The sequence below is a fragment of the Staurois parvus genome, unplaced genomic scaffold (genome assembly GCF_062004578.1).
Source record: "Staurois parvus isolate SC_StPar_1 unplaced genomic scaffold, SC_StPar_1.0 ptg001220l, whole genome shotgun sequence".
Taxonomy (NCBI): domain Eukaryota; kingdom Metazoa; phylum Chordata; class Amphibia; order Anura; family Ranidae; genus Staurois; species Staurois parvus.
The window spans coordinates 1,695,889-1,720,000 of NW_028319016.1; the positions used below are offsets into that span (position 1 = coordinate 1,695,889).

The 24,112-nt window shown below is 47.4% G+C and overlaps 1 protein-coding gene and 1 pseudogene across 1 annotated transcript in view; both read right to left on the reverse strand.

Annotated features, from left to right (window-relative positions):
* BZW2 (basic leucine zipper and W2 domains 2) overlaps positions 1–24,112 on the reverse strand; it is a 123,876-nt gene that overhangs the window by 36,689 nt on the left and 63,075 nt on the right. Inside the window, exons 2-3 of the mRNA XM_089660251.1 lie at positions 14,357–14,421; positions 9,383–9,559 (exon numbers count right to left, since the gene is read on the reverse strand). Of these exons, the coding sequence (XP_089516377.1) occupies positions 9,383–9,559; positions 14,357–14,414 (235 nt within the window). The 5' untranslated portion in view covers positions 14,415–14,421. The remainder of the gene's footprint in view (positions 1–9,382; positions 9,560–14,356; positions 14,422–24,112) is intronic.
* On the reverse strand, positions 15,623–15,738 carry LOC149438111 (U2 spliceosomal RNA; annotated as a pseudogene).

The following is a 24,112-nucleotide window of genomic DNA, read 5'->3' on the forward strand; positions in this document are numbered from 1 at the left end:
ATGACCCTAGTACTTACTGCCAGGTGGAAGTGCTAACCATTTAGCCATTGTGCTGCCCCCTTCACACTCTCTCTCCTCTTCTGGGGTATACGCTTTTTCTTTTTAAAATAAAATGATTGCTTCATATTTTTTTTTTTAATTATAGTTGTTTCAGTTCAACATTTTCTGTTTTTTTTTTTCTTTTTTTTAACAAAAAGATTGGATGTATTCCCTTTAACTACACCAAACTCTTTATAGGATCAGTGTGACTTCTAATTAACCTGCCAGAAAACAGAAGGCTCCTCGGTGTTATAAATCACGCTGTGTTTTCCTGCCTCTGGCAGACAGCTTTCTATCACACTTGCCGATACAATAGTTCATCGCACACATATTTCCATTCCTCTGACGGGTTGGCAACTTGCCCTGGAGTGGACAATGACTTTAAAATGATAATTTCCTCAGAACTGTGAAAAATATCCCGCCAGCCTGTGAATCGCAATCTACACCGGGAAAGCGTTGCTTTATTGCCGCCCTCCGGGTGTCTGCTCGCTTCTACAAGAATTTCTGAACTAGATTTCCCAGTTCCGTCTGACTGTGACATAGGTATCAATCTGATCCCCTCCAGAGGATGAAACCACCTTATCCTGAATATCCTCTGAACTGTAAATCTAATTCACACAGATAATGATGTCCCTGATGTCAATCGCGTCCTGCGGTGCATTATTAAAGGACTGAAAACATAGTTAGAGGGGGCTCACTGGGATACAAAGTTGCCTTAAAATATAAAAAATAAATAAAAAAAGTGTCCTAATGGCAACACTGTATCAAATAAATTCTAATGAATCTTATTTTTGTAGTTCTTGATTATTTCCATTGTTGCAGACACGCCACAGGGACCTTTGCCAGGACTATAGGTCCCTTCCTTTCGAATGATTAAGATCAGATTCAATAAAACAGACAATTGGCCATGGCAGAAAATGATTGATCAGATTATGTGACTACACAGTGGAAACAGATGCGGTCAATAAAAATCCACCTACCCATACATGACATATTAATCGAATGGGTTAAAGGCTATAGATCAATTATTCCTATTGGAAGAGATTGATCGGAAAAGAAACGGATCCTTTATCAACGTGTGTGCGGCCATCATGTATGGTGGAAACAGAGATGTGATCAGCAACCTACGATCATATGAAAAACAAAAGAACAGCGCTAGTGAACAAACATGCGCCCCTGACGACGTTACTGATGAAACGCGTAGGGTGGAGTTGGCACACATGACGTCATTGTGCACTGGAACGTAGCGGCCATCTTGTTGGTTGGAAACAAACTACCAGTGGCTATGGTGACATGCTGGTTTTTATGATTTATAAATGTACGTGTTTTACTGCATATGAGGCATTAACATTTTATAAAATACTACACTATGAGGATCCCGTTTTATCTTTAAATTGGATTGTCCTCTATGAGGATAATATTCATTATAGCTTCATCCCAGAGTCACTTTGCATTGAAGATCAGGATTTAAAGAGCTCACAAGCTCAAAGTTTGCTTCTTGAGATTTCATAGTGTGTATTGACCTTTCCTTAATTGGGGGACAATATTATCCGGTAAGAGATAGTGTGATCGGTGCTGGTGAAGGAGTCTTCTTTTTCTTCCTGGTGACTTTTTGGGAATTTATAGAACTGCTGTGGGCCCTTTTATTCATATGTTTCAAGCCTTTTGGATTGGACTTTCTTGTTATGTTTATATTTTTGGATTTTGTTTTTAGCTCCACACTTTTTCATGTACACGTTTCTTGTATTGTAACCCAGGCCTTGAAATTTCCACTCGCCTGCTCGCCAATGAGGAGTGGAAATTATGGTGGGGGCGAGTGTGTCCCCCAGGGCCGTCTTGCTGAGCAGGCTCGGAGCTCAGGCTGGATCTGTGAGTGGCACTGGGAGTCGTCAGACTGCTCAATAGCTGAGAGCAGTGAAAGCAAAGGAAGGAGTGTGTGCTGTGCTCTCTGCCTCCCTCTAGAGTGCAGTACCCAGATCTGTGCGTGAACAACGAAGTACTGCAACTTTTTATAGGGCTGTGTCCGTGTGTGTGTGTGTGTGTGTGTGTGTGTGTGTGTGTGTGTGTGTGTCTAATTTCAGCTCACTCTGGTCACATGATCCTCTATGTCAGCCAGCGGTGGCTTCAGGGGAGAGGAAAGAGAGTGTGTGCATTTGTGTGTGCATGCATGTACACGTGTCTGTGTGTATGTACATGTGTATATCTGTACATGTGTCTGCGTGTATGTACATGTATGTGTACATGTACATGTGTGTTTGTGTGTGTGTATGTATGTGTCTGTGTGTGTCTGTGTGTGTATGTATGTGTGTGTCTGTATGTGCCTGTGTATGTATGTACGTACATTGTGTATGTATGTACGTACATTGTGTATGTATGTACATTGTGTATGTATGTACATTGTGTATGAATGTACATGTGTCTGTACATGTGTGTGAGTATACATGTGTCTGTGCGTGTGTACACGTGTCTCTGTGCGTGTATGTATGTAGTACATTTCTTTATATGTGTGTGTGTGTGTACGTGTGTGTGTGTACATGTCTGTGTGTGTGTACAGGTGTCTCTGTTTGTGTGTGTTGGTGGCGAGTAACTCTTAAGGCCTGGCTAGTAGCTCAGGACTTGAAATTTTAAGCCTACAATATTGTGGTGGCCGTTCACGTGGATTATATCCACTATATTCATTTAGCACGAATTTAATCAATTTTCCAGTGAACACATATGAACAAATAAAAACCAAATGCTTATAACATAGTGAATTTTTCATTCGTGAATTTCATTTTAAAGTCATAGTGAATGGCATACTGAGAATTACAAACAGAATTAAAATGTCCGTGTGAAAACCAAACTCGAATTACAACTAAAGTTCCTTCTTCTCCAGAGAGTACCAAGTGCGATCTGAGTGCCGACAATACCTCACGAAGTGAAAACACTCCACATATAGATGTCAGAGCCTCTTACCAGAACAGACGGACCTTTATAAATGGTCATAGAACGCTGAGCTCGGAGATGTGCAATCACAATCTCACCATAGCAGACCAGCAGCCATAAACAAGTCACAACAATAGACAAACACAATGGGGGAGTATGACTGAAACTGGCGCACAGAGAATCTGGTGCAGCTCTGCATAGAAACCAATCGGCTTCCAGGTTTTATCGTCAAAGCTTCACTGAACAAGCTGAAGTTAGAAGCTGATTGGCTCCCATGCACAGCTGCACCAGATTGAGTGCTCCAGTTTTAGTAAATCTCCCCCAATGTGCTTAAGCTGATAACACACAAAGAATTCTAATTTCTTCTGTCTCTATTGAACACACCCATTAAACATCCACAGCGCTGGAGGAAAATGTAAGTGAACCTATAGACTAATTAATTCAATGAAAGTTAAAGTGTTACTACACCCACAACAGTAAAATCAGTCTGTATATACAGGAAAGCATGCTCGTTATACTCGCTGTGGAACCTAAGGGGTTAATCCTCCACATTGGGAAAAAAGGCTGTATGATCCTCCCCTTCAGTCAGTCCCAGATTCATCTGTGGATAGTACAGAGCCCTAGGAGGTGCTCTGCACATGCTCAGTTTAGTACATATTGCTAGAGTATTTTTTTTTTTTCCTGGTAGGGTGCATATGATTGGCACAAGGCCAATCAGCACTGTCTGGACAGAGGGGTCACGGGTCATGCAGCCTCATAGGACAGCCAGAGCAGAATGAAAATGCCTCTTATGAGCTTTAACCAGTGCTGAGCCATACACTGATAGAAGTCACAGGACTGCTATATACTGCTGATGAGAAAATGTATTTAACAGTTTATATTTACTAAAATAATTGCATTTCCATGTTCTGTAGAAGACCAGATACAGTGAACGCAGGGTCCGGGGAGACCAGATACAGTGAATGCAGGGTCCGGGGAGACCAGATACAGTGAATGCAGGGTCCGGGGAGAGCGGATATAGTGAATGCAGGGTCCAGGGAGAGCGGATATAGTGAATGCAGGGTCTGGGGAGACCAGATATAGTGAATGCAGGGTCCGGGGAGAGCGGATATAGTGAATGCAGGGTCCGGGGAGACCAGATACAGTGAATGCAGGGTCCGGTGAGACCAGATACAGTGAATGCAGGGTCCGGGGAGACCAGATACAGTGAATGCAGGGTCCGGGGAGACCAGATACAGTGAATGCAGGGTCCGGGGAGACCAGATACAGTGAATGCAGGGTCCGGCGAGACCGGATACAGCAGCGGTTCTCAACCTGTGGGTCGCGACCCCTTTGGGGGTCGAACGACCCTTTCACAGGGGTCGCCTAAGACCATCGGAAAACACATATTTCCGATGGTCTTAGGAACGGAGACACCGCTCCTCTATCCGTCTCCAGGTGTGGGCGGGATGACATGCCGCCCCTGTCATCTGGACACACCCCTGGGATCAATCCTCGCCGGTGATTGGCCACCGGAACTGTAGCTCAGGAGAGGCACACAGGCGGCCAATCACAGGCGGCCAATCACCGGCGAGGAGGTGGAGCTTGGAAAGGAGGAGCCGAGCGGCACCGGGAAGATCGAGCGAGTGAAGGAAGGAAGACAGGTGACCGGTAAGTGTCTGTACCATAGGAGAGAGAGGGAGCGAGCGAGCGAGCCCAGGCTGGAGCAGGGGTCAGCAAGGTAAGTATCATTGGTGTCAGTGGGAGGAATAGTGCCCCATCATTGGTGTCACTAATACCAATGATGGGGCACTATTCCTCCCCCAAATGACACCAAGGATGGGGCACTGTTCCTCCCCCCCCTGACGCCAAGGATGGGGCACTGTTCCTCCCCCCCACTGACGCCAAGGATGGGGCACTGTTCCTCCCCCCCACTGACGCCAGCGATGGGGGCACTGTTCCTCCCCCCCACTGACGCCAGCGATGGGGGCACTGTTCCTCCCCCCCACTGACGCCAGCGATGGGGGCACTGTTCCTCCCCCCCACTGACGCCAGCGATGGGGGCACTGTTCCTCCCCCCCACTGACGCCAGCGATGGGGGCACTGTTCCTCCCCCCCACTGACGCCAGCGATGGGGGCACTGTTCCTCCCCCCCACTGACGCCAGCGATGGGGGCACTGTTCCTCCCCCCCACTGACGCCAGCGATGGGGGCACTGTTCCTCCCCCCCACTGACGCCAGCGATGGGGGCACTGTTCCTCCCCCCCACTGACGCCAGCGATGGGGGCACTGTTCCTCCCCCCCACTGACGCCAGCGATGGGGGCACTGTTCCTCCCCCCCACTGACGCCAGCGATGGGGGCACTGTTCCTCCCCCCCACTGACGCCAGCGATGGGGGCACTGTTCCTCCCCCCCACTGACGCCAGCGATGGGGGCACTGTTCCTCCCCCCCACTGACGCCAGCGATGGGGGCACTGTTCCTCCCCCCCACTGACGCCAGCGATGGGGGCACTGTTCCTCCCCCCCACTGACGCCAGCGATGGGGGCACTGTTCCTCCCCCCCACTGACGCCAGCGATGGGGGCACTGTTCCTCCCCCCCACTGACGCCAGCGATGGGGGCACTGTTCCTCCCCCCCACTGACGCCAGCGATGGGGGCACTGTTCCTCCCCCCCACTGACGCCAGCGATGGGGGCACTGTTCCTCCCCCCCACTGACGCCAGCGATGGGGGCACTGTTCCTCCCCCCCACTGACGCCAGCGATGGGGGCACTGTTCCTCCCCCCCACTGACGCCAGCGATGGGGGCACTGTTCCTCCCCCCCACTGACGCCAGCGATGGGGGCACTGTTCCTCCCCCCCACTGACGCCAGCGATGGGGGCACTGTTCCTCCCCCCCACTGACGCCAGCGATGGGGGCACTGTTCCTCCCCCCCACTGACGCCAGCGATGGGGGCACTGTTCCTCCCCCCCACTGACGCCAGCGATGGGGGCACTGTTCCTCCCCCCCACTGACGCCAGCGATGGGGGCACTGTTCCTCCCCCCACTGACGCCAGCGATGGGGGCACTGTTCCTCCCCCCACTGACGCCAGCGATGGGGGCACTGTTCCTCCCCCCACTGACGCCAGCGATGGGGGCACTGTTCCACTCCCCACTGACGCCAGCGATGGGGGCACTGTTCCTCTCCCCACTGACGCCAGCGATGGGGGCACTGTTCCACTCCCCACTGACGCCAGCGATGGGGGCACTGTTCCTCCCCCCACTGACGTTAGCGATGGGGGCACTGTTCCTCCCCCCACTGACGCCAGCGATGGGGGCACTGTTCCTCCCCCCACTGACGCCAGCGATGGGGGCACTGTTCCTCCCACTGCAAAATTACAGTTATGAAGTAGCAACGAAAATAATTTTATGGTTGGGGGTCACCACAACATGAGGAACTGTATTAAAGGGTCACGACATTAGGAAGGTTGAGAACCACTGGGATACAGTGAATGCAGGGTCCGGGGAGAGCAGATACAGTGAATGCATGGTCCAGGGAGAGCGGATACAGTGAATGCAGGGTCCGGGGAGAGCGGATATAGTGAATGCGGGGTCCGGGGAGATCGGATATAGTGAATGCAGGGTCCGGGGAGAGCGGATATAGTGAATGCAAGGTCCGGGGAGAGCGGATATAGTGAATGCAAGGTCCGGGGAGAGCGGATATAGTGAATGCAAGGTCCGGGGAGAGCGGATATAGTGAATGCAGGGTCCGGGGAGAGTGGATATAGTGAATGCAGGGTCCGGGGAGAGCGGATATAGTGAATGCAGGGTCCGGGGAGAGCGGATATAGTGAATGCAGGGTCCGGGGAGAGCGGATATAGTGAATGCAGGGTCCGGGGAGACCGGATATAGTGAATGCAGGGTCCGGGGAGAGCGGATATAGTGAATGCAGGGTCCGGGGAGAGCGGATATAGTGAATGCAGGGTCCGGGGAGAGCGGATATAGTGAATGCAGGCTCCTGGGTTTAATAACAGTTTAACTGGAGTTAGTAGTTTGCGCACTTGGAGTCCACTAAATGAAATGAGTTTGGAGGTGTGGTTTAGAGCTACTTTAATTGATAAAACCTCAAACATTTCAAGACTGCTGTTCATAAGAAGCATCAGCTGATGTGAACCATGCCTCACAAAAAGTCTCTGAAGACATATGATCAAGAGAAGTTGATCTGCATAAGGCTGGAAAGGGATACAAAGCAATTAAAGTGTTTAGGCATCCATCAGTCAACAATTAGACCAATTGTCTATAAATGGAGACATTAAGTACTGTGGCTTCTCTTCCTAGAAGAACGAACCCAGCCAAGATGACTCCAAAAAAGGCACAACGCAGAAGCTTCTGAAGAAAAGAAGAACCCATGAGCAACAGCTACAGGCTTGAAGACAACATTGAAACGGGAAAACATCCCTGTTCATGAGTCTAACAGTCTTTGAACAGGCAGGTGTCCATGGCAGGATACTACGGAGGAAGCTGCGTACCTGAGGTTTGCCAAAGAACACCTTGTCAAACCACAACACTACTGGGGGAAAATGTTTTATGGACTTATCAAACTAAAGTTGAATACTCAGCACTATGTATGGTACCAAAAGGGCGCAGCTTACCAACATCAAAACATCATCCAAACTGAAGTATGGTGGAGGTAACATCATGACCTGGGCTTACTTCGCTGCCTCAGGCCCTGGACCACTTGCTATCGCCAAGGGGAAAATTAATTCCTAAGTTTACCAAAATATTTTACAGGATGTCAGGGTGGCTGTCCGGCAGCTGAAGCTCAGTAGAAGTTGAGTGATGCAACGGGACAATGACCCTAAGTATCAAAGTAAATACAGTTTTTGAAAAAGGAATGGTCAAACCAGGGGCGGACTGACCATTTGGAAACTCGGGCACTGCCCGAAAGGCCCAGGGTCAGTAGGGGGCCCCATGAGATGCCCCTGGTACCTTTTTCATAGGCTTTTTTGAGTTTGGGCAAGGACACAGGGGCCCCATGATCCCCTATTGCCCAGGGGCCCCATGAGTTGTCAGTCCGCCCCTGGGTCAAACATATCTCCTGAATGTTGTGTAGGTCTGATCCAGAGCTAGTGAAAGTGCTTGTCTGAAGTCACTGCTGCCAAGGGAGGATCTACCAGCTATTAATTCAGGTTGTCTGTTGACTGATGGGGGTCTTAACACTTTGAGATTGCTTTGTATCCTTTCACAGCCTTATGCAAGATCAACTATTGTAGGTTTCCTTTTTGTTCATGATTCACATCAGCTAATGCTTCTTAAGAACAGCAATCCTAAAATTTTTGAGTGTCATTTATCAAAGTATCTAAACCTAAACCACACTTCCAAACTCCTTTCGTTAATTGGACTCAAGGTGTGCAAACAACTGACTCCAATTAGAAGTAATTGGCCTAGGGGTGCCCTTACTTTTTCCTCCAGCACTGTTACCCCCGGTTCACATCTATGCGGCCGTGCGGGCCGCGTTTTGCACGGGCACGAGAGCCCATTCATTTGAATGGACTCCCGTGCCTGTGACACGCAAGGAAAGAAGTCCCTGCACTTCTGTGGAAACCGCAACCTGCCCACGGGTCCGCATTTCTCTGTGCGGCTGCACGGATTTTTGTGCGGATCCGCAGCGGCACCACCCACACAGATATGAACCTAGGGTAAATGTTTTAGCCTGGGTTTACATATGTGCGGTGCGGTATATCGCATGTGATTCGCACAGGAACCGCACCGCATTCCTGCGCAAATCACATGCAATTTTGTGTGCGGTGCGATCGGAGCCATACATTTTGTATGGCTCTATTCGCACCAAAACAAAAACATGCAGGACCCTTGTTTGGGTCCGCACTAGAATCAGATCGCATAGGTATTCACACCTATGCGATCCAATTCTGCAGATCGCACTGCGTTTTGCGGACCGCTTTCGGGGTGTTGCTAACATACACACCTGCAGCGGTTCGCATGAACGGGGTGCGGTTCTGATGCGGTGCGGAATTCACACTGAAAATGCTGGGAATTCCGGGCACATCAGTGGGAAACAGGGCTAATAGTTGTGTTCAATAAAGACGCAAGAAATGAGAATTGTTTGTGTGTTATCAGCTTCAGTACATTGTGTTGGTCTATTGCTGTGACTTACATGATGATCAGATCACATTTTATGGCAAATTACTGCAGAAAACCAATTATTACCGTTGGGGTTTACATCATTTTTTCTTGCCGTGGTATGCGTTACGCCGGAAGCAGCTAAGTAAACTGCATGGTGACTATGCCATGTGGGAACTGGAGGTGCAAATAGAGCCGATTAACAATTGCGGAAAAACTTGCACAAGACCAATCCCAGTTCATAGTTTTAAATCAACGGGAGGGAAAGCCTTGTGCCAAATTAGACGCATTTCTCAAAATTCTACACCAAATTCGTCCTTACCTAGCATGCTCCCAGCTATGAGAATGTCAAACAGCGTGTCAGCATAGCGGCGGTAATCTAATCGGGAGCCTGTCGAGTCAAGAAATTTTGCTACTGCCTCCAAGTCAGTGCCAGCTTCATTGAGGCCCTGGATGATCGTATCCCGAAACACTGTAGGTTCAAATTTCTCTTTTTCATCTGCGCGAGAGAGCAAAAATAAATTTTACAAATATTACTCCAGCAGAAGTTAAGAAATCGGTTTATAATATCAGAAGAATGTATGCAAGCAACAAACATTTTATAAATAGACCTCAAAGAGCATGTCAAGCCAAAACTATTTTTTTTTTAGTTTTAGAGTAGAGAAGGATTAGAAATCCGATCAAATTTTTGCTGCTCCATAAAAGAGATTTGCCTTCACTGGTGCTGGTGATGACAGTTTCACCTAACAGGAAGTGAGGGAATACTCAACAGTAGCACGGACAAAAGTAGAGAAAGGAATGGCTAGACCTCTTAGTCAGCTTTTTGTATCTGTATCCCCATTACAGGTTTTCCCTCACTTCCTGTCTGCTGTCACCGGAACAGGAAGTGAAGGAAAATCACTCCGACTCCATAGATAGCAGAAGGAACCTGACAGGAGTTCTAACCTTTTATTCTATCCAAAACTAAAATAAAAAGTTAACTGTTAACTCATTTTCCAGGAATCTTCCAGGACGGCTTACGAGAGAGAGGCTCTTCCCATGTAGCATAGGGAACACATGATCCACATTACAAAAAGCATGCACAGAGACCTAACCGGCAGCCATAACATATAACCATAGGCAAGGAAAAAATACAGCACGGTAAGCATTTAAGTCCTACCCCCAAAAACTTGTAGCGCGGGAAAAGGCGCCGTCCTGGGGGATTCCTGGAAAGTGAGTTAACGGGTAATAAGTCTGTTTTCCCAAGCCATCTTCCAGGATGGCTTACCAGAGGACAATTAAGAACTACTTGATTAGGGTGGGACCACAGCTTGCAGCACCTTCCTCCGGAAGGCCTGTTCCTGGCTGGAGAACAAGTCCAAAAACGGTAGTGTTTATCCAAGGTTTGGAAGCTGGACCAAGTGGCGGCTTTGCAGATCTAGAGTGGGGAAGCTCCAACCCTTTCTGCCCAAGACGTAGCCATTGACCTATAAAAGTGTGCTTTAACCGGCAAAAGTGGTGCCATAGAAGATGCTCGATAAACTTCCAAGGTCCAAAAACGGTAGTGTTTATCCAAGGTTTGGAAGCTGGACCAAGTGGTGGCTTTGCAGATCTGGAGTGGGGAAGCTCCAGCTCTTTCTGCCCAAGACGTAGCCATTGACCTATAAAAGTGTGCTTTAACCGGCAAAAGTGGTGCCATAGAAGATGCTCGATAAACTTCCAAGGTCCAAAACCAGTAGTGTTTAACCAAGGTTTGGAAGCTGGACCAAGTGGAGGTTTGCAGACCTAGAGTGGGGAAGCTCCAACTCTTTCTGCCCAAGACGTAGCCATTGACCTATAAAAGTGTGCTTTAACTGGCAAAAGTGGTGCCATAGAAGATGCTCGATAAACTTCCAAGGTCCAAAAACGGTAGTGTTTATCCAAGGTTTGGAAGCTGGACCAAGTGGCGGCTTTGCAGATCTGGAGTGGGGAAGCTCCAACCCTTTCTGCCCAAGACGTAGCCATTGACCTATAAAAGTGTGCTTTAACCGTCAAAAGTGGTGCCATAGAAGATGCTCGATAAACTTCCAAGGTCGCTAACTTCATCCAGCTAGCAATTGTGTTTTTTGAGGCACACTTGCTTTTATTAGGTCCCGAAAACAACATGAACAAACTAGGAATGGAGAGAAAATCCTTAGTGTGTTTGATGTAAGCAATTACACATCTCCTCACATTCACTCTGTTGAACTCTTCTTTCCTCCTATTTCTAGGAACCCCGTAAAAGCAGGGAATTAGAATCTCCTCAGAGTGATGAAGTCCGATACTACCGAAGGTAAAAATGCAGGATCCAGAGTTAAAGTGATTTTGTCTGGAAGGATCATGCAATACGGCTTGGCAATCGATAGCGCCTGTATTTCACATACTCTTCAAGCGGAGACCAACTTCACTGAGGACTGTTTTCGGAGGTAATACTCTAATAGTGCAATCTTCCAGTGGATCAAAGGGTTCTTTGCAAAAGGCTTGCATTATAATGGAAGGATTCCAAGATGGAAATCTGGAACCCCAGGGTTTCCATCTTCTGCTTATAGATGTCCAAAATTGCTTGATTAGAGGGTCTTCTACTAGAAAGCTGGAAAGAGCTGCAACCCAAACTTTTATAGTCTTTGATGCTAAACGCAGATCTGTAGGAAATCTAAAACTGCCAAGATGATAGGACCGGATACCCTGCTGTTATCTTTTCTCCATCCACAGAATCACTTCCACACTTTGTTATAGACAATGTTAGTAGAAGATTCCTGCTTCCACGGATGGTTTCAATACCTCCTGAGATGAACCTTTTCTTTTAAGTAGTTCCCCTTCAGAAGCCAGGCTGTCAGAGAAAGATGGTCCACTGGAGGGCGAGTCACCACCCCTTGGTGTAAGACAGGATTGGGCAACTGACGCCCTCCAGCTGTTGGTGAACTACAAGTCCCATCATGCCTCTGCCTTGGGAGTCAAGTTTGTAACTGTCAGTTTTGCAATGCCTCATGGGAACAGCTGGAGGGCCACAGTTGCCCACTGTGATGGGAGTGACTGAGTAGGGGGCCCATGGAGCACAGCTCACTTTGGAGGGGTAGGGAGACCCCTGTTTCAGCTCCCCATATCCCTCCTATGTGTAGGTCACCCTGTGCCTGTTAGGGATGCAGGGTGGAATGTCCCGATATTGTGTAGACATGTATAGGTGGGGTGTGGGGGTTGTTCATTGTTTACTGCCATGTGGTACATCCCATTGTTCTATTGTGTGTCTTGCTTGGGAGCAAACTATTATGGGATGTATGTGTTTGTGTATTGGCTTGGTGGGGGGTGTCTGCTGATGTGTCTCTGGTTGCTAGATTTGGTTTGCCTCGCCCGGTGTCCATATGCAGGGAGGTGGGTTGTTCCCTTGAATGTTTATATCTTGTGTCTGTGTTAAAATAAAGCAGTCCATCTCCTGGTTTCCTTCAAGTCTGGTGCTGTCTCCTCTTGTATGGCCAGCGGTGGTGTCCGTGGATCTGTGTTCGGACATGGAAGTGGGAGTCTAACGGAAATACCTTAGTGCAGTCAGGGTCCGGTTCCGTTACACCCACCCCTGGTGTAAGAGCTAACTTTAGCAGCCCAGTGAACCATGTCCTCTTGGGGCCAGTAAGGGGAGAGAAGAATAACAATTGCTGCAGAGAATTTGACCTTACAGCTCAGTGATGAGGTCACGGCTACTTTTACAAGCGACTATCTGGGCTTGCAAAGGCATTTGGTGCTCACAAAGTGGATTTATATCTTTTGTGAATATTGAAAAACGTGTCAGAAGTTCAGCTTTACAACACCGAGAAGTCACACAGAGATGGTTATTTTTTCAGGACAAGTGAGGCTTTTAGCAAACGGACTGCCGAAACTATTTTATTTTCTATGCAATCAATAGAAAGAAAAAAAAAAAAAAAAGCCATTTTGTCAATGCTTTGCTTTGACGCTTCAAACTGGGCACACATTTGACTATGTATTTGCAACTCAGTCAAGCAGACCTTCATATTAAATAGATGTTGGTAGATGTGTAGGAAATTGTACAATGAGAGTGAATTGCTAATAGTCAGATATCAAATATAAAAAAAACAAAAAGAACAAAAAAAGTGCACGTGTTATTTGTGGGGGGAGAAGAGAAGGGTCAGGTCACGCTAAAGTTATATTTGGAGATGAAACCAAGCCCACACCCCACCTATACATGTCTACACAATATTCCATCCTGCCCCCCTAACAGTCAGCCCCTTGCTTTTTATAGCTCTTGAATGTTTCAGAAGTGAGGTCTCCTGGCCATAATTCCTGGAAATAGGAAATCCAGCAGGGATGTATGTAAAAGGACCTTACTGCAGGGATGGTGGGAACCCCTCATAATGAGCTGTGCAGTCATGCAGACCTGGGAACACAGCACAGGGATGGTGGGAACTCCTAATGGGCACAGTAGGTGTGTAGATCCCGGAACTTGCTACAGGGATGGTGGGAAACCCTCATAACTGGCAAAGAAGGTGTAAAGATTTGGGAACTCCTTTTGACACAGCAGGTGTGCAGACCTGCAAACCCAGCGCAGGGATGTTGGGAACCTCTCATAATGGGCACAGCAGGTGTGCAGACCTGCAAACCCAGCACAGGGATGTTGGGAACCCCTCATAATGGGCACAGCAGATGTACAGACCCGGGAACTCAGCACAGGGATGTTGGGAGCCCCTAATAATGGGCACAGCAGGTGTACAGACCCGGAAGCTCAGTACAGGGATGATGGGAACCCATCATGATGGGCACAGCATGTATACAGACTCAGGAACTCAGCACAGATATCTGACCAATAGAATTCCGAGGTAACAGAAAAGGCTGATTTATCTCTTCGGCTTCTACCACACACTGAAATCTCAGTTTGGGTGGACTGACCCTTTAACCAGTTCCGTGCCGTGTCATAGTTCACATCAGTGCTTGCAGTTCCAGTGCGTAGCGCAAAAAATTGCCTGGTCAGGAAAGGGGGGTAAATCCTCTAGCCTGGTCAGGAAGGGGGGGGGGGTAAATCCTCTGGCCTGGTCAGGAAGGGTGGGGGGGTAAATCCTCTGGCCTGGTCAGGAAGGGGGGGGGGGGGTAAATCCTCTGGCCTGGTCAGGAAGGGGGGGGAGTAAATCCTCTGGCCTGGTCAGGAAGGGGGGGGGGGGTAAATCCTCTGGCCTGGTCAGGAAGGGGGGGGGGGGTAAATCCTCTGGCCTGGTCAGGAAGGGGGGGGGGGTAAATCCTCTTGAAGGACAAGTGGTCCATTAGCCAGGTTTGCGGTCTCAGTAGGCGGCTCACTTACCCCTCTTTCTGGTTTTAAACCTCTGGCCCGTTAGCACTGGCTTCTGATGCTTATTCATAAAATGTCTGTAATGAAAGAAAACAAAATTATATGATTACAGATTTCTCATCTCCTGAAACAAGTTGAGGTGAATTTTCTGCAAAAATCACAAATTGGTTCAATAATGACAGACTGGATCCTTGCTAGCAAAACACCGAAGTCGATGATATTTGATGAGCTGCTGAATCACTTTTTCCCTGCAGTCCCTATAATGGGGCAGCACAATGGCTAAGTGGTTAGCAGTTCCGCCTGGCAGTACTCGGGTCGTTGGTTCGACTCCCAACCACGGCACCACCTGCCTGGAGTTTGCATGTTCTCCCTGTGCCTGTGTGGGTTTTCTCTGGGTACTCCTGTTTCCTCCCACACTCCAAAGACATGCTTTTTTTTTTTTTTTAAGTCCGCAAACGTGCAACTATAACGTAAAAACCCGTAAGTGTCCGCAAAAAAGTGCAAGTGCAGAAACACACACACGAAAAACGTGCACTTAGGGGTGTGTTTGTCCTACCCCCGAAAGGGTTGGACCGTTCACCCGATCCCCCGGGGCACGAAGCTCCTGACAGGGACAAGGTTCCCATTTGGTCCTCCTGGCCAAAAGGCCTGGTGGACCACCGTTCCTTATGCCCAGCCGAAGCCGGACATCCAGTACTAGGCAAGGGGGTTCTCCCGAAGAGAAAACCCCCTAGGGATCAGGGGAGGAAGGAACCGTATGGCCACACATCCTCCCCCTAGACTTCAGGTAAGGCCCGAGGACCCACACCCTCCATCCGTGAAAAACACACACATAAGAAAGCAAAAAGTGACAAAACGTGGGAGTGGTTTAAATAAATAGAATAAAATAAAAAAGTGGTACCGTGCCTAATAGTGCACAGACCAGGCCCTGAGGCCTGTAGCAAAAATTGCCCTGGACTTAGCCAAAAGACCTGGTCCTTAGGGCGCTGTGCAAAAAGATGTGAAAAACAGTGGCCATGTGTCATCTTCACACCGTGGGGTCCCACACCCAAGTGTTACTAGTGACACCCCTGAGAGCGTCTTCCCCAGGGGGCACTGAGTTTGCGGACTTTTTGCGTCCCCGACCCCAGGCCAGACCAAGGTAGCATGCTCAAACCAGGAGGAACTGGGTCTTTCCGGTCTCCCCAGAGGAATTACTCCCAAGGCCCCAGAACGAATCATGGCGCTCCCTGGTTTCTGTCCCTCCGGTACTAGCCTTCCGGACCCCCATCATACCAGTGAGGGTACTGTACAACAACCATCCCTCGTAAACTAGAATGGTCGGTAGCACCCCCACTGGACACTGATAAGAACAGATACTACACTTGATCTTAGCCAAAAGGCCGAGAAGCCAATTAACCTACCAGCATGTCTTTGGAGTGTGGGAGGAAACAGGAGTACCTGGAGGAAACCCCCGCAGGCACAGGGAAAACATGCAAACTCCAGGCAGGTGGTGCCGTGGCTGGGATTCGAACAAACGACCCCAGTACTGCCAGGCGGAAGTGCTAACCATTTAGCCAATGTGCTGCCCATATCTACTTTGGTTCTCATGCACACTGGACCTTTTTACAGCGGCTGTTTTTGGCTTTTGATGTTTTTCTCTACAGCCAGTAAACTGAATGGTTTCTTTTACACGGTAGGGGTTCACATACAGTATACTTTAAAGGAATTCATATGCTCAATACATTCAATATATGTACTTACTATAATACAATATTTATTTATTTTGCTACAGTGGGCCTTTAACTTTCCAGAATACAGCACAAAGTTTTTTTGGCAGAGTGCTCCTTTAAGTGGTCCCAAAATATAGCCAAGCAAGCACATGCTCCTCCACCCTTTTCAGAAGGTCTTCAAAAGGTTCCATTACAAACAAGTAGTATTACAAATTGATTCTCTGTAGCATATGGACATTCATACATGCCAAGGCAGCGCAGCATGAGAATGAATGATTGTTTGCAGAAAACGGAACGGTGGTTAAGAATTTGATACGTTTGATACCCCCACCCCACCACCACCACCCCCCTTCATCCTCAGTTTTTTGTAGCCCAAATTAATTATTCTCAGGCATCTCACACAGACCTAATCCAAGGACAAGACTACAAGCACGTTAATAAAGACGGAAAAGAGTGAATTACCCCCCCCCCCACGCTTTAATTCAGCAATATTACCATGAGGGCCGATAACATGGGCGACCCATTAACCTGGCCTGACGCGGTTTGTCCATTGTGCACAATGATAGGAGGCTGCCGGGGAGGAAAGAAATCCAAGAACAAAGTACAGCAGATGCATCACAAATCCTCGCCATGATCCCATAAATACACAGAATATACCGCGGGCACTGCGCTCAGGTCTGACAGTCACCTCCAGGCAGGGGGAGAAGTTCAGCAAATAGTGACATAAGCGTTGATCCGTGCGTTTATTACAAGTGAAGAATGGTACACCGCTGAGTCCACTATATCAGGGGTGGGCAACTGTGGCCCTCCAGCTGTTGTAGAACTACAAGTCCCACGAGGCATTGCAAAACTGACAGTTACAAGCATGACTCCCAAAGGCAGAGGCATGATGGGAATTGTAGTTCAGCAACAGCTGAAGGGCCACAGTTGACCACCCCTGCACTATATGACCAAACATTTGTGGAAATCTGACAGTCTTCCCTACAGTTACGGCAAAAAGTATGTGCACCCCATGGAAGTTGTTCACTTTTCAACATGTTGGAACAGAAAGAAAAAAAAAAAAAAAAAACACACAATCATTTATCCCCGGGGTCCCCAAACGAAGACCCCCAAGGAGGTTTTTCCAATCTGCAGCTGGGGCCATTGGCTTATATGGGGAATACAGATCAGATCGGGACACTGACAGAATGGGGGGTTTAACTCCAATGGGGACCCTGATATAAAGCAGGGCTCTGATGTAATGAGGAGGGCTTCTGATGTGAAAGGGGAGCTCTGGTGTGTGCGTAGGAGGGTTTTCTAATATAAAAGGCAGCTAAAAGGTTGTAATGGCACACAATGAAAATCTGGGGCTTGGTGTAACCAAAAGGCCAGCTTGTTCCACCTGCAGGCTTGTATATATGTTTTGGGCAATTTTGTAGACATTTTGCCAAGGCACCCCTGAAGAAACCTCACGGCACCCCTGAAGAAACCTCACGGCACCCCTGAAGAAACCTCACGGCACCCCTGAAGAAACCTCAAGGCACCCCTGAAGAAACCTCACGGCACCCCTGAAGAAACCTCACGGCACCCCTGAAGAAACCTCACGGCACCCCTGAAGAAACCTCACGGCACCCCTGAAGAAACCTCACGGCACCCCTGAAGAAACCTCACGGCACCCCTGAAGAAACCTCACGGCACCCCTGAAGAAACCTCAAGGCACCCCTGAAGAAACCTCAAGGAACCCTTGAAGAAACCTCAAGGCACCCCTGAAGAAACCTCAAGGCACCCCTGAAGAAACCTCAAGGCACCCCGGGATGCCTGGGTATCCTGGTTGAGAAAGGCTGCATTAGACTGAAAGCAGGGAATGACGCGACTGGCTGAGCACTCCCCATAGACTGACGCAGAACTTGACCACGTTGTGTACAAATGACTAGAAGCAATAAACAACATTATAAATAGAGCGAGGAACCCCCCCCCCCCACCGCCCTCTCTAGACCCACCCCACCCCAGCCCCCACCCCACACCACCACCACCACCAATGTCAGCATCAAAGTGAAGGATTTAAGAAGGGTGAAGAGTCTGCGCACGGTGTATGACAAGGATACCTAACGTACGGCTGGGTTTTTTATGACAAGTTTCTCTCCTGCCGGAATATTATTTTGAGCGGAGGAGCATCTGCACACGGCTATATTTAGCTGTCGGTTCCATGTCCTCTAATCTGCTGGAGAGTATCAGGGTCAAGCTGTGTAAGGTACTTGTCCCGGCTCTCTTCTTCGGGAAGAACAACAACTAAACTTCTGCTAAGAAGCCAACAAGGAAAAAAAAAAAAAAAAAAAAATACAATAAAATATCTTCTTTAGTTATTTCGCAGAGACAATGTTTCCACTTCCAGCATTTCCAATCTAAAATTCCCCGACGTGTCAGACCAAGCTGACATTTTCCCGGGGGCCATGCTCTGTTCTAATGCATACAGCCAGCAATAAGGTTTCACCAGGCCTAGAAAGATCCCCACAGACAGGTTGGCTGGATCATTCCACCAAATTTTTTTTTTTCATGTACCCAATGTATTATTATGCACATATAAAACACAGCACAAATGCAGCTCTGCAATCATTCACCCATCAAGTGGATTTTTATTGAACCACCTCCCATCCGGCCGTTGTATATAAACGGCCAAAACGGTGGCAGCGCAGGGGCGGGTGGTCGTTTATAAACGGCCTCCCCGTCCCCTTCTTGTGCGCACTCCCTGCGAGCGCGTAACACCGCAATCCGGTGCCCGCTGTGTCCTCTGTATGAGGTTCCGATCATGTGATCACTGATTGGCCAATCAGTGATCACATGCAGAGTAGTAAGGACTGATGTCACTTCTGACATCCTTGCTTACTACGTGTGAAATCTGTGAATGATCACAGAGGTCACATGGTACAAGGCTATTCACAACAGTTACCATGTGACAAGCTGTGACCAATCACAGCTCTCACAGTATTTCTCAATGGCTGCAGGAATGCAGCCAGAAAAAAGGAGAAATGATGGCTTTTACAGCCTTTATGGATGTAAAAGCAAATCAGTGTAAAAAAAAAAAAGAAAAAAAAAAAAAAAGAAAAAAAAAAAAAATTTTCATCACCCCCCACAAGTAGCACTGTACTGCTAGGGTGACCATATGTAAAATAATAAAAAAAAATTAAAATAAAAATGTAAAAAAAAAATTTTTAAATTATAATTTTTGGAAATAAACTGGGTTTTTTTTACTAAAAAAATAACGGAATAAATTTTGGCCAAGATTTATGATGAAATATTATTTATTTCCAAAATTGTATAAGAAAAACACTTTTTTTCAAAATTTTTGGACATTTTCATTTATATAGCAAAAAAAATAAAAATCCCAGTGGTGAATAAATGCCACCAAAATAAAGCTTTATCTGTCTCGAAAAAAATGCCAAAAAATTAATATGGGTACAGTGTTACATGACCGCGCAATTGCCATTCAAAGTGTGACAGCGCTGAAAGCTGAAAATTGGCCTGGGCAGGAAGGGGGGAAAGTGTCCGGACTTGAAGTGGTTAAATCCAAGCAGTGTAAGCATTCGATTGTGACCTGGATACAGCCTCTTGCAGTCCCTGTACAGCTGGGCTGAAGTGTAAGAGGAAAAAGCAGCACAAGCAGCCAATCGGTTTATGAGCTGACACTGCTAGAGCAGAGTGACGGTGAGATGGTCTCATCACAGCACTGCTTCTCCTTTCGCATGCATGGGTTTGGACGTTTCCAGGTTGACCTGGGCTCAGAGTGGGCAGAATGATGCTGACTTACGACATCTATTGGCAGGAAAAAAAAAAAGTACTGCAGAGGAAGGCGGAGGGACATTTCTGGAGTGAAGGCTTTTATCTTGCGATGAGAAATTTATTTGTGACTTATTACTTTTGGCTGGAGTTCGGCTTTAAAAGGAAACTTGTAGGGGACTTTGTGTCCGCTATTTGGGCAGTACAATGGCTAAGTGGTTAGCACTTCCGCCTGGCAGTACTGGGGTCGTTGGTTCGAATCCCAACCACGGCACCACCTGCCTGGAGTTTGCATGTTCTCCCTGTGCCTGTGTGGGTTTCCTCCGGGTACTCCGGTTTTCTCCCACACTCCAAAGACATGCTGGTAGGTGAATTGGCTCCTGTCTAAATTGTCCCTAGTATGTGTATGTATGAATGTGAGTTAGGGACCTTAGATTGTACACCCCTTGAGGGTTAGGGACTGATGTGAATGTACAATATACAGTGGGGATCGAAAGTTTGGGCACCCCAGCTAAAAATTGTATTAATGTGCATAAAGAAGCCAAGGAAAGATGGAAAAATCTCCAAAAGGCATCAAATTACAGATTAGACATTCTTATATGTCAACAAAAGTTAGATTTTATTTCCATCATTTACACTTTCAAAATAACAGAAAACAAAAAAATGGCGTCTGCAAAAGTTTAGGCACCCTGCAGAATTTATAGCATGCACTGCCCCCTTGGCAAAGCTGAGACCTGCCAGTGTCATGGATTGTTCTCAATCATTGTCTGGGAAGACCAGGTGATGTCAATCTCAAAGGTTTTAAATGCCCAGACTCATCTGACCTTGCCCCAGCAATCAGCACCATGGGTTCTTCTAAGCAGTTGTCTAGAAAACTGAAACTGAAAATAGTTGACGCTCACAAAGCTGGAGAAGGCTATAAGAAGATAGCAAAGTGTTTTCAGATGTCAATTTCCTCTGTTCGGAATGTAATTAAGAAATGGCAGTCATCAGGAACAGTGGAAGTTAAAGCAAGATCTGGAAGACCAAGAAAAATATCAGACAGAACAGCTCGCAGGATTGTGAGAAAAAATTCAAAACCCACGTTTGACTGCACGATCCCTCCAGAAAGATCTGGCAGACACTGGAGTTGTGGTACACTATTCCACTATAAAGAGATACTTGTACAAATATGGTCTTCATGGAAGAGTCATCAGAAGAAAACCTCTTCTACGTCCTCACCACAAAAATCATCGTTTGAACTTTGCAAATGAACATATAGACAAGCCTGATGCATTTTGGAAACAAGTTCTGTGGACCGATGAGGTTAAAATTGAACTTTTTGGCCGGAATGAGCAAAGGTACGTTTGGAGAAGAAGGGGCACAGAATTTAATGAAAAGAACCTCTGTCCAACTGTTAAGCATGGGGTTGGATCAATCATGCTTTGGGGTTGTGCTGCAGCCAGTGGCACAGGGAACATCTCACGAGTAGAAGGAAAAATGGATTCAATAAAATTTCAGCAAATTTTGGATGGTAACTTGATGCCATCTGTGAAAAAGCTGAAGTTAAAGAGAGGATGGCTTCTACAAATGGATAATGATCCTAAAACACACCTCAAAATCCACGGGGGATTACATCAAGAGGCGTAAACTGAAGGTTTTGCCATGGCCTTCACAATCTCCTGACCTCAACATAATTGAAAATCTATGGATAGACCTTAAAAGAGCAGTGCGTGACAGACAGCCCAGAAATCTCAAAGAACTGGAAGACTTTTGTAAGGAAGAATGGGCAAAGATACCTCAAACAAGAATTGAAAGACTCTTGGCTGGCTACAAAAAGCGTTTACAAGCTGTGATACTTGCCAAAGGGGGCAGTACAAGATATTAACTCTGCAGGGTGCCCAAACTTTTGCAGACGCCATTTTTTTGTTTTCTGTTATTTTGAAAGTGTAAATGATGGAAATAAAATCTAACTTTTGTTGACATATTATAAGAATGTCTAATCTGTAATTTGATGCCTTTTGGAGATTTTTCCATCTTTCCTTGGCTTCTTTATGCACATTAATACAAATTTTTAGCTGGGGTGCCCAAACTTTCGATCCCCACTGTATATGTAAAGTGCTGTGTAAATTGACGGCGATATATAAGTATCTGAAATACATATTTGATGGGAAAAAAAAAAAAAGTTTAAGCGTTACTAATCCCACAACAGTACAATCAGTCTGTAGATGCTGTAAAGCGTGCTGGTTATACTCACTGTGGAAGCTAAGGGGTTAATCCTCTGCACTGTATAACAATATAATTCCTGTCTTCTCTGATCCTCCCCTTCTTCAAGTGTCTCCTAAATATCTCCTCATAGAACAGAGACTTGAGGGCAAGCTGCACATGCTCAGTTTGGTGTGTATTGTTAGAGATTTTTTTTTTTTCTTGGAATGCATGTGATCAGAACAGGGCCAATCAAATTACATTTTAATGTTGTGTGTACTGTGGGAGACCAGATAAAGTGAATGCAGGGTCCGGGGAGACCAGATATAGTGAATGCAGGGTTCTGGGAGACCAGATATAGTGAATGCAGGGTTCTGGGAGACCAGATACAGTGAATGCAGGGTCCAGGGAGACTGGATATAGTGAATGAAGGGTCCGGGGAGACCAGATATAGTGAATGCAGGGTCCGGGGAGACCGGATATAGTGAATGCAGGGTCCGGGGAGCCAGGATATAGCGATTTCAGGGTCTGTGGAGAGCGGATATAGTGAATGCAGGGTCCAGGGAGAGAGGATACAGTGAATGCAGGGTCCGGGGAGAGCAGATAAAGGAAATGCAGGGTCCGGGGAGAGCAGATAAAGGAAATGCAGGGTCCGGGGTTTAGTAACATTACTATAAAAGGATTGGATAGGATCCATCAATCAATGCCTGCAGTTCTGTAGTTCAGGCAGGCACAGAGCTTTTTGGAGCTGCCCGGTCATGGAGTACAATGCATATTTATTTGTCATCCACCGCCCACCCCCAACCAGTGTATTTATTTTGGGAATGAATTCCAGGAACACATTCCTGTGAGCAGGAATGTCCCTCCATATAGATCACCCACACATCGCGCCTCATAAGGGTGAAGTCTGGGTGTTAGATACATGTTTACCAACAGCAAGGTTCCTACAAAGGAGGCCGACCATACAACCCAGAAGGCTCAGGGCCAATTCACAAGCGATCTGTTGCAATGTTTTGATACACTATATTGCCAAAAGTATTGGTCGGCCGGCCTTTCCACACACATGACCTTTAATGGCATCCTAGTCTTAGTCTGTAGGGTTCAATATGGAGTTGGCCCCGCCCTTTGCAGCTATAACAGCTTCAACTCTTCTGGGAAGGCCGTCCACAAGGTTTAGGAGGGTGTCTATGGGAAGGTTGGACCATTCTTCCAGAAGCACATTTGTCAGGTCAGGCACTGATGTTGGGGGAGGAGGCCTGGCTCGCAGTCTCCGCTCTAATTCATCACAAAGGTGTTCTATGGGGTTGAGGTCAGGACTCTGTGCAGGCCAGTCAAGTTCCTCCACCCCAAACTGGCTCCTCCATGTCTTTATGGACCTTGCAGTATACACTGGTGCGCGGTCATATTGGAACAGGAAGGGGCCATCTCCAAACTCTTCCCACAAAGTTGGGAGCATGAGATTGTCCAGAATGTCTTGGTATGCTGATGCCTTAAGAGTCCCCTTCACTGGGCCTAGGGGGCCAAGCCCAACCCCTGAAAAACAACCCCACACTATAATCCTTCCCACCAAACTTTTCATTTTGCACAATGCAGTCACACAAGTACCGTTCTCCTGTCAACCGCAAACCCAGACATGTCCATCGGATTGCCAGACAGAGAAGCATGATTGGTCACTCCAGAGACCACATCTCCTCTGCTCTAGAGTCCAGTGGTGGCGTGCTTTACACCACCGCATCCGACGCTTTGCACTTGGTGATGGAAGGCTTGGATGCAGCTGCTCGGCCATGGAACCCATTCCATGAAGCTCTCTACACACTGTTGCCATGCTAATCTGAAGGCCACACCAAGTTTGGAGGTCTTTAGCTATTGACTCTGCAGACAGTTAGCGACTTCTGCGCACTGTGCGCTTCAGCATGCGCTGACCCCGCTCTGTCATGTGACGTGGCCTACCACTTAGTGGGATTATAACAAAGTGGAAGCAACTGGGAACAACAACAACTCAGCCACCAACAGTTAAGCGTGGAATATTTAGTAGCCAGGAAATGTCACGGATGGACTTATTGCACAGGTGACAACCTATCACGGGACCACGCTTGGAGTCACTGAGCTCCTGAGAGCG